The 10,926-nt window shown below is 30.1% G+C and overlaps 1 protein-coding gene across 1 annotated transcript; it reads left to right on the plus strand.

Annotated features, from left to right (window-relative positions):
• The first annotated feature begins 48 nt into the window (after window positions 1-48).
• Window positions 49-8,984, plus strand: LOC108763819 (sperm-tail PG-rich repeat-containing protein 2). Its single transcript, XM_018511703.1, has 12 exons — window positions 49-230; window positions 329-447; window positions 548-703; window positions 2,475-2,630; window positions 2,697-2,918; window positions 3,039-3,152; window positions 3,218-3,365; window positions 3,455-3,702; window positions 5,875-6,028; window positions 6,093-6,211; window positions 7,844-8,040; window positions 8,876-8,984. The coding sequence occupies exons 1-11, from the start codon at window positions 119-121 to the stop codon at window positions 8,021-8,023; spliced, it is 1,728 nt and encodes a 575-aa protein (XP_018367205.1). The 5' UTR covers window positions 49-118; the 3' UTR covers window positions 8,024-8,040; window positions 8,876-8,984.
• Window positions 8,985-10,926: the final 1,942 nt, after the last annotated feature.

Genomic DNA, 10,926 nt, shown 5'->3' on the forward strand with positions numbered 1-10,926 from the left:
ATTGTTTTATGTCATGCGATCGCGATATGTTATCGAATGTATATTTTTATCAATTTTTATCCGTTTAGGTTATAAATCACTTTAAATCGTTTTCCTTTCTCATTGTACATACTCAGGCATGGCATTTGACAGGACGGAGAGATTCGTGGAAATAGCTACGTCAACTCCTGCTCGAGTGGGTCCGGGGACTTACGATATATCGGATCCATCAAAGCCAGCTCGAGATCTGAGTAACTTATATAATGCACAACATTCGCGAATTTTTCAATAAAACTTGCATTCGCACGCGACGTGTATACCATTACGTAACATAGACTACGTTCCACAGACAACGCTTATCCATTTTTGAGCGGAGCTAGCCGGCAGACACTCGGCATACCAAAAGATGTGCATAAGTTCCTGGGTCCTGGTTCTTACAATATAGAAGCGCCACGGAAACATATACCAGAACGTGCATTTTCCCTATTTATGCTTCATTTATTTGCAATACTTCCGCATCGGCATACACGCGGATATTTGATATCACCTAAGATTCAATAATTTACAGGGCAGCATTAGTCTTGATTATACCAATGTTAGATTTAAAGGAAAGGTACGTGAAGGACCAAGTTCAACACAATATACCTTGCCCAATGATTTGTTTAAAGAAACGCCTCAAAAAATAAGATCCCATCCGGGTACTTGGCATGGTTCCGCAGGCAAAGTAAATAAAGTATTTTCTTATTTATGTATTTCTGTTTTAATACCCTGCAAATATTCGAAAATATTACACTGAGAGAAAGTGTTTGATATTTGTAATTATAATTACACTAAATTAATTGGTAAAATTAATTGGTAAATTAATTGGTAAAATAACAAAGACAACCTAAATAAGGGCTAATGAGAGTCAGCACAAACGAAGATATGCAATAAATATTTCAACAATGATTTTGTTAATTCATACGATGTGTTGATATCATCTTTATTTGAAATCTTGAACGTTTCGATTCTCTTTGGAATCTTCATCAGCAATCTTCTTAAACCTACTATACTAGATTTCGCGAACACTCGATGTGAAGTCACTCGCCATTATGTCTTAGACATACTCGTCACTCCAGATAAATTGGACGGAGTTCAAACAAATTTACATTAAATGTATTATAAAGTGTGGTTAGTTGTGAATATTAATGTATTATCCAAGGTTTCATGATGAGATTTGGCGATCGTGTGAATAACACTACAGTTTTGGCCAGGGATGGGAAAGTTACTTTGTAAAAAGTAATTAATTACAGTTACAGTTTTTCTCTCTCAAAAAGTAATTAATTACCGTTACAAGTTATTGACTCTGAAAAGTAATTTGTTACAGTTACAGTTACTGAAAAAGTAACTTTAAGTTACTTTTAAGTTACTTTTTTCATCGGAATTTTTACTAGTATAGTATCGATACCATTAGGGCTGCATTCAGAAACGTTATCCAACTGCCTTCATATATCATTTTACCCTTGTTTTTCACCTAATATTAAACAAGGATGATACATGGGGTCATCAGAGTAACGCAGCCTAGTACAATTAAAAAAAAAGACTAGCTTACATTTACATGTTATATAATTTTATTCAAAAAGATAAAAAAATTATATAGCAAAGATAAAAAAATTATATAGCAACGTTTTTCGTTAAAGTAATATAAACACATATGAATATGAATATGAATATGAAATAGCACACACATATACAATGTACAATTTGATTGGCGGATTCTATTAGATCCAAAAATATAGACCAAACAGGTGCAAGAGTTCATTGAACGTTTTAATTAAATTTTTTTCTTCTCATTAATCAAATATTTCGAACTATTTGTAGCGCCAAATGGACACTACCGCACACTAAATTGATAAATATTTTTAAAATATATAAAATAACTATGAAAGTAAAACTATTAAATTAGTTACTAGTTACTTAAAAGATGTAACTAAGTTAAGTTATAATTACACATGGAAAGAAAGTAACGAAGTTAAGTTACAATTACTGAAAAAAATTAACTCTAACTGTAACTTCGTTACAAGTAACGAGTTACTTCCCATCCCTGGTTTTGGTAACCTGCAAGTGACTTCACATCGAGCGTTCGCGAAATCTAGTATGGTTTAAGAAGATTACTGATGAAGATTCCAAAGAGAATTGAAACGTTCAAGATTTCAAGATTACAAATAAAGATGATATCAACACATCGTATGAATTAACAAAATTATTGTTGAAATATTTATTGTGCATCTTCGTTCGCGCTGGCTCTCATTAGCCCTCATTTAGGTTGTTTTTGTTATTTTAAGAAAGAGAGAGTCCTTGTTTAACATATTTATTACTTTTTAATTGGTAAAATAATAATTATAATTAGAAATTCCATTTTTATAATTATTACTGCTATAGTATAATATTAGTGACAATAATTATATTCATAGCTCTATAAACATAATAACATATTTAACGTAGCTATTGTTTAGCTATGGTTAATTCGTCCTCCGCGACTGCTCACGACAGGCCTTGCCGTTCCTTCGAAACATGACGTTGGCGGATACGATTACAATGAACGAGGCGTACTCGTAAAAAATCCGGTCATCGAACATAAGCCAACCGATTTTTACGATGTTCCTCGAGGGGTATGAATAAGGTGCCGAGTGGCTTCCGTTTGTGAAATATCTTGCGAACGATTATTTATACCGCAGGAGACAAACTTTACTACTCTGAAGTACAAAGGAAACTTTTGGAGCAGAATGAAGGGTAGAGATGACGAACGGACTTCCGTGACCCCGGGTCCCGGGGACTACGAGCACGAAACAAAGAAAAGTCCCGCCCAAATCCACGACGAGAGAACTAGGGAAGCGAAAAGAGCCGCCGCTAAGCAGCCACGTTTCTTGGAAGCTTTGTACCAGCAAAAATTACGCCAAGTAATTTTAAGAACATGCTTTGTAACTTTCGCAGTCGCCGGTTCGTTCGCGAAAACTCTGAACCGGGAAACTGCCTTTGTATCTGTGAGAATCGCCTTATGGAAATTTGCTTTTTCAAAGAACTTTCCAGCTCCCAATCACTATGACTTACCAAAAAGCGTGTTCGATAAACGTATTCTGTGTAAATGTGACCCTTTTATGGTAGAATCGCCACCATTCAATCAATCTGCGAAGGTACGTTTCTATATATTTGCTCCAATTATTATAACACAATTATAATTTATTCTTCTTCTCTTAAGAGATTCGAGGAGAATTTTCGACCAGATACACCCGGACCTGGAACTTATGAAATTACAGTTCCGCAAATTTGTTATGGTTCTATTCTTCATGCACCGTTTAGTGTTTTCGACGATCGTTTCAAGAGAATTATTGAGGAGGTGCTACCAGGTATATGTTATGTAACTATAATAAATTTTTTAGTTAATATGCACATGATACATAGAGTATTAGAACTACATCATAAATTTACATTACAGGTCCTGCAGATTACCACACAGATATCGGAACTTTAGCCTTTGAATCCGCAAAGCGTTTTAAAAATAAACATGAAAAAATGTTTGACTACATAAAATTTTGCAAAACGCTACCATCGATAAGCGACAATGATGAATATATGATAATGGAGGAAGGTCAAGTAATGAAGAAAGTAGACGAAGAAAAGTATCCGGTATATCATGCAGTCTTCAAATCAAGAGTAGATAGATTTCCAAAAATGCGCAAAAATGTGAGTAATATAAGAATTTTATGTGCTTAACGTAGCGTATTATTTATTTCAATTCTGATTAATTCAATTGAAGTCATAACTCGTACGATCAATTAGTACTTTGAGTAGAAACTTGTTTTAATTTTATGTACAATCCTAACTTTATGTTACTTTATCGATATACTGCAATGAAAATGCACGTGCTATTAGCCCAGTACGCTAAGAGGTGTCAGCACCGCCATAAAAATGTGATACTATAATAATAAATTCTGTAAATTTATTTATAAATCAATATATTTATCATAATAATTTTTCATATGGATGATGTATTCTAATCGATATAAATCATTTTTAACGTGACGATCTTTCATAAAAATGTTCTAAATATAAAGTAACGTGCAAAATAATGTTTTAACAATAATTTGCATAAATTATTGTTAAAACTTAAATAATAACAAAGTCAATTATCACATACATGCTCAATAAATAAATTACTTCTTTAAATTAACATCCAAGATTTCCAATCTTGTATTTAAAAAAAATTATATCTAAACAAAGTTATGTTTAGAATATTGACAAAACATATTATATTATTTTTATACATATACATATATATATATATATATATACTTTATATTAATCAAGCCGAATTAACCAATCTGGAAGGGCTGCAATAAATAAAGCAGTCGAAATTGCTCCTAGAGCGTTTAAGGGCATAAAGCTTAAGACGGTGAGAGATTCGAGCTAGTAGTCACAATAAGTCTGTGGTCAGACCGAAGATTCTTTCGACTTGCTCGGGAATCTGTGGGCTCGGTAGAACCGAGTAATCCGGGAAGCACAAGGTAATCAGGAGAGCCGGAGACGAAATTAATGGCAGTGGATCGAACCGATGCATCTGTACCCGGGGCGATTCGGGGCTAGGATCCAATCTGGCCGTTAATCGAGAGCGTCGGAACGAGATTCGATGCTGCAGTCCATAGATAGGCTAGGATAGAGTCGTCACTACCGAGCGACTTGCTGCTGATTCCGCTGTGTTCGATGAGTTCGTGTAGTTTAGATTAGCTGACGTTTCATTTAAACAATCAAAACAGTTCAAAATTGTCAGTGAAATTTATAGATGACACTGGTGTATGATGTCAACTGTTAAATTAAGATTATTTACTAACAGTCAGTTTCTTGCTAAACGATCAAACTTCATGATAGTTGACAGGCAATATCCCCCTTTTCGTTGGATGTTTTCGAGGAAACTGTATTTGCATAATGTAGGGAAGAATAGTGACTGTGTACGCCGGAAATGACATTTTGCTGCGCTCTGCAGGTCATTTCCACATAGAAGCGCGTGGCCGATGTTGCCCAGAGAAATCACTTCCGGCTCGTTGAGCCGGAAATTCGAGCCAATCCCTGCAATGGTGTCTCTATCTCTGTAGTGCGAATTGCGAATAGCCGGAAACATCGGCGCTTAGGTTTGTGTCCGAATCAGCCGCCATTCTGTTAAATTAATTAAATGATTAAATTATAAAGAAGAGGAAAACATGTCTCTCCTCTATTCTCTTCTAATAATTTAATCAGGCGGGAGTAATATGTTTCGGAATATAAAAATACAAATACTTACGACGAATTTTATCTCGTAATTATTATAATATTTAAAATAAGATCAACACTGAGAGAAAAGATTTTGTTATAAGAACAAATCAAGGGAAAGCAAATGTGATATTTGTTAAAAAAACAATCGATTTGTTATGATTGCAAATTAATTCGTCAATGTAACAAATAATCAATAGTATCGCTAGCAAATAAGAGGCTCATATATATATAAAAGTCATAGACGGTTGAGACAGGGTCTCAAATCGTAAGAAATTGATTAATCCTAGTCAAGTATTCTCCCTATATTTGACTGTGCTTGGTCGGTTTCTTACAACTTAAGATTCCACGATCATCTACGAATTCTATGTAAACGAGCTAAAGTCTATCCAAAAGATAGGTTAGATTCTATATAGTTTGTTCCTGTTACTAATAATTGGTTGGTATAGCAGACTAGCAGCAATCACAACAACATAATTTGTTGTTACATATTTACCGATCACCGGTTAAAGGTACTGGTGGCTTGCTAAATTAACAAAATCCTTTCTCTCAGTGAAGTGATGTGTCAATATTCATTTCAATTAAAAATCATTTATCTTTCAATTTTGATAGGGTGATGTACCGGATTCAGGTGCTTACGAAGTTTTATCAGCTTTCAAAGCTAATCGTGATAGATGCGATTTTCTTTGTCGACGATTAGCTCCACCCTTCGGCTCTCGCGCTAGTCGGTTTCCGATGATACCAGAAGACGATTTCCATGTACCAGGTATAAAGTGAAGTAAATATCAAATTGTCTACGAAGCTTTTTCATTATTGCTATGCGTGCATAGGTCCAGCACACTACGATCTCAGGGGAGATATATCAAAGAACGTGAAGAATGGCGTGATATATTCTGCTCCTCGTGAAAAAAAGATGGATATCAAAAGGCCAGGACCATTGCATTATCACGTAAGATTCTTTCAATTTATGAATAATCGATGTATTTATGGAATGTTTTTTTTTTTTTACTACTAAACTTTTTTTATTACTAAAGATCTACTTTATTCACATATACACATATACTTGCAATATAAGTTTTATAATAAATAAAAATCAAGTATTAAGTTTTTAGAACTTTAAAAGATTAAAAATCACTTATAATAAATGAAAAAATTATGCAATAGATACATACGTAAAAATGTATGTCAATATATATGATGTTTGCGATTGTATATATAATTAATTACGTATGCATTGTTCTGATGAGTTTTATATTAGTTCGATCTTGTACGCGTTGAGAAATTATTATATTTTAATGACAACCGAGCGATCACTTTCGATCAATTACAATTTTTAATCTTCTGACTCGTAAAAGCATTCGATAGTATTTGCTTAGTTATGATATGGCAGGATATTGCATACTCACCGCATATGAGAATAATACCGGATGCTTCAGATGATGATGTATGAGGCACAGTTATGCACTGTGAGATGGCTAGCATCCTGCATTATTCTGTCTGCTGTATTTTCGCTGTATCCGTGCGTAAAATAAATTGCAGATATATTAGAAAAATGCGGATTTCTTACTTACGAATATTCTAGGATATTAAGCATAAAAATATAAAATGGGTTACTTAACGGGTCGCTTGACCGCTTGACGTGTAGATGTAAATTTTATTGTGTATCATGACGCAAGACACGTAAGATAAATTGAAAGTGACTAAAATTGTCAATATATTAATATAAAATTATCAATGGATATAGTGAAGAAAAAACTCGACATGTCCTGGTAGCATTAATTGTACTTCTGTGAATATATTATTTCAACAGTATTTACATTATAAATTAAAATATATAGTGACATAGTTTGTAGGACATAAAAATATACTTACAAATAATAGACATGGTATAAATTATGGAGGAATAATATGTAATAATATTGATAACATTTAGATATATAGAAACATTATAGATAACGAATTTACAAGATTAGTAAGCAATTATTAATATCTCTTCTTTGTTGAATTATTGTTTTCATTTATGAGTATATCTGCAGAATATTGTATGTATAATAATCTTTTTATTAATTCGCATTGCAAATAATTTCCAAAAACATACTGGTCCTAGGATATTACGTTTTAATGTGACCCGGACACGTCAAGATTTTTCTTCACTATAATCCATTGACAATTTTATATTAATATATTGACAATTTTAGTCATTTTCAGTCTATCTTATGTGTCTTGCATAATAAAATACTTGGCTAATTACATTTATTTCATATCCATTTTTGATTAAGAAGAATGTATTCAATATCTTTTTTATGCATTTGGCGTATATTTTTTCTTTTTTTAAAAAGGTTTTTTTTAGGAATTTTAATTATTCATATATTTAACTGACTTTAAACTAACTTAGATGATAATTTAATCGTATTTAATTGATGTATTTAATTGCAAATTACATCAATAAAATTACAATTGCATTAATAAAAAAACGATTAAATTATTAACTGAATCAGTTTATTTAAAGTCAGTTAAATATATGTTAAATAAATAACTAATGTTATGATATGTTTAATCATAATTAACAATTTTTGTGTAGATACATCCATACAATGCGTCATCCATTTTGAAAAAGTCATTTAATGTCACTCTTGGTCAACCAAAGACCATACAAAGAATCAATGAAGTCCAAACTCCTTGGCAACATCGACGATCGAAGAAAATTCTTCGTTGGTTTGCTATATCTCGCGAAAAATATCAACATTGCAGCTCTCTCTGATATTTATTGATAAATTAGTTTAGTGAAATAAAAAAGTTTAATGACTTTAAAAAATCTTACACATATAATACACAATTATTAAGAACATGTTTCATTGTTCATAAAAACATTTTCATGTGCCTTTTAAAAACATTTGTGTTTTTAATGTAAATAACAATAAATTATAAGATTTTTGCCATAAGTAAATTATTTCATCTTTTATAACTGTTTTAAGTTACTCTATAAATCACTTACTTTTATCGAATATGTCGAACAAATATAAAAATTTCATAAATATTCAAATAAAAAAAAAGAATTTGCAACGCAATCAATTTTTTATACCTTTAGGAAAGATGGCAACTAAAATCAATACAGCGAAATGCTCAGTAAAAGACGTTCACTGAACTGTAATAGCCAAGTGTAATGATGCGTAAAGAAAGGCAAATGTTTTCCAAATATAAGATTATGCGGTTGAAATTTCTGCCGTTATACTCTTATTACCTATAATATTGAAGATAAATTGATATTTAACGTCCTTCAATAGACTTTGATAAGTTTTAATATTCGGTACATTAAATCTTAAACGTTCGCCGCACACAAATAATATCAAATATAATGTCATATTTTACAGTAAAATTAAATATTCACAAATTCTATATGAAAATTTATAATCTACCTGTTAAAATTTAAAGTCTAACATACACAGATAGCTAAAATTTAAAATCATGTTTTTAACTATAATCTATTAAAAAATACACAGCATCGGAAAATAAATGAGGTTTTAGTATGAAGTCATACATTTAAAAAAAATATGTATTAAGATAAGTACATAAATCACTGATACTATTTCAAGTTGTAATCTGTAATTTATAGGCAACACAAAAGGGAATCCATTTGGGATTACGCGACATACATGAATCCGGTTATCATCCAACGCAATGCCATGGCAGCTGACACATATCACAAATACAAGAAGAATACTCAATCAACAACAAATTTGAAAGCAAGAATAACTATTGGCTCAATAAAAATATAAATACTACGTTATATATAAAAAAGAAATATTATTTGTGTGACTAAAACAAAAAAAATATATCTTCGATAATTAAATACTACTAAATGCAAATAAATATATTTAAAAACTTTGATATTTTTAATCATTACATTTAAAAAAGTTTCAAATAATTAATTAAAATAAAAAGTGAAAAATATTCGGTGCATTTTACGCAGTACAATGTATAAATTATATCGTCATCTTACAATTAAAAGTAAAAAATTTTATCAGACCATCATTCCAAATAAGAAAGAAAAAATATGATTTGTTACTAATATAATTAATGGAGAATGAGAAATATAACTTATAAACATATAATATTATTATGAGACACAATATAACTAAAACAATTCAATTAATCTATTATTTGAATTTTTGACAATTATGTTAGATTTTAACCTGCTTTTAGAAATTAAACGTACCTTTTCTAGAGAAATAAGTAAAAAATATAGGTGATAATGCCGAGTACTTAATTTTAAATCAAAATTCATATATAATTATAATACATAAAGTAGTAATTTCAACACACACACTTATTAAATTTCTTAATTCATATTTCCTCGTATTTTGATATTCTCTTCAAAAAAACATATTAATATTTAAATCTTAATTTTCAAGTCAAATATTACATAATGGCAAACCAATCAATCAATATCTGTATATTTAATTATGCAACATATTATGCATTCACATTGAATCAATTAAGCGTTATGAATTATCTCTGTGGTCATAACCTGCTTTTGGCATATATCTAGATTTATAATATGTATGCTCGTGAGTTTCAATATCAGAAAATTGAGATCTAATACAGATCTGTATTTACATCTTTTCCATTGATAAATGAACTCATTTATTGTAATTAAATAAAAAAAACATTCTCTACAATGTGTTTTTTAAAATGATTCATCTCTCTAATGAGAGAAGATAAAAAAATCTTCAAATTAATTAAATAACAATTATTTATTAACTAAAAGATAAAAAATTGAACTCTCGAGATAAAACAATATGTAATTATTTATTATTCAAAATTAATAATTATAGAAAATAGCTATACTAATAAAAGAGGCATAATCGTTGACATAAATAGGACAATTTTCTACCATATATATGAAGTGCCATGCAGATGGCTAAAGAGCCATCAATATCACAGGCTATACGATTTGGTCTTTCTAATCGATAATTTCGAATCGAGGTCAAATTATTTACAAATCAATATTATTTTATTATTTTATTTTTAAATGTTTTATTGTTATTTAATAGTAAGAATTAATTATAAAATGTCAGAGTTTCTTGTAGTTATAGATGTAATTTTACTGTATAGGTTTTGAATATAAAAAAATGAAATATTTAACTAAAAATATCTTTTAATATTATATTTAAATGTATAAAACACAAATTATTCAGAATATTACCGATATCCTAAATATGTCAGATAGTGCTAAAATGACAACAAAAAACTCCAAAACCAGGGCAAATGAGAGTCAGCGTGGTAATTAATACGCAATCTTAATTCTTCAATCCAAAAATAGAATCTTTATTCCAAAAATAGTACGTTTCAGTTCACTTTGGAACCATCTTCAGCAAAACAAATTTAAAATATCAATCTCTTCATGTCAAAGAAAAAATCATCATCAGAGAAAGATTACATTATTATTGTTTAGTGCTAAAAAATATTTCTAAAACGTTTTACTAATTTATGATATTGCAATTTTTTTAGATTATAATATACATACATACATATAATATACATACATACATATACATACCTACATATATATATATTCTTTATTTTATTTATATAGGTATTATATTTATTTTAATAATCTTTATTAATACAACATAAAATAATGAATAATGTAAATTTGGTGAG

The sequence above is a fragment of the Trachymyrmex cornetzi genome, unplaced genomic scaffold, assembly GCF_001594075.2.
Source record: "Trachymyrmex cornetzi isolate Tcor2-1 unplaced genomic scaffold, Tcor1.1 scaffold385, whole genome shotgun sequence".
Classification (NCBI taxonomy): Eukaryota; Metazoa; Arthropoda; class Insecta; order Hymenoptera; family Formicidae; genus Trachymyrmex; species Trachymyrmex cornetzi.

Bases quoted from the DNA above. Each gene is read 5' to 3' on its own strand.
- LOC108763819 (XM_018511703.1), top strand. From the start codon at position 119: ATGGCATTTGACAGGACGGAGAGATTCGTGGAAATAGCTACGTCAACT. The intron at 231-328 runs GTAACTTATATA...TACGTTCCACAG, and splicing joins AAAGCCAGCTCGAGATCTGA to ACAACGCTTATCCATTTTTG. The intron at 3,366-3,454 runs GTATATGTTATG...TTTACATTACAG, and splicing joins TATTGAGGAGGTGCTACCAG to GTCCTGCAGATTACCACACA.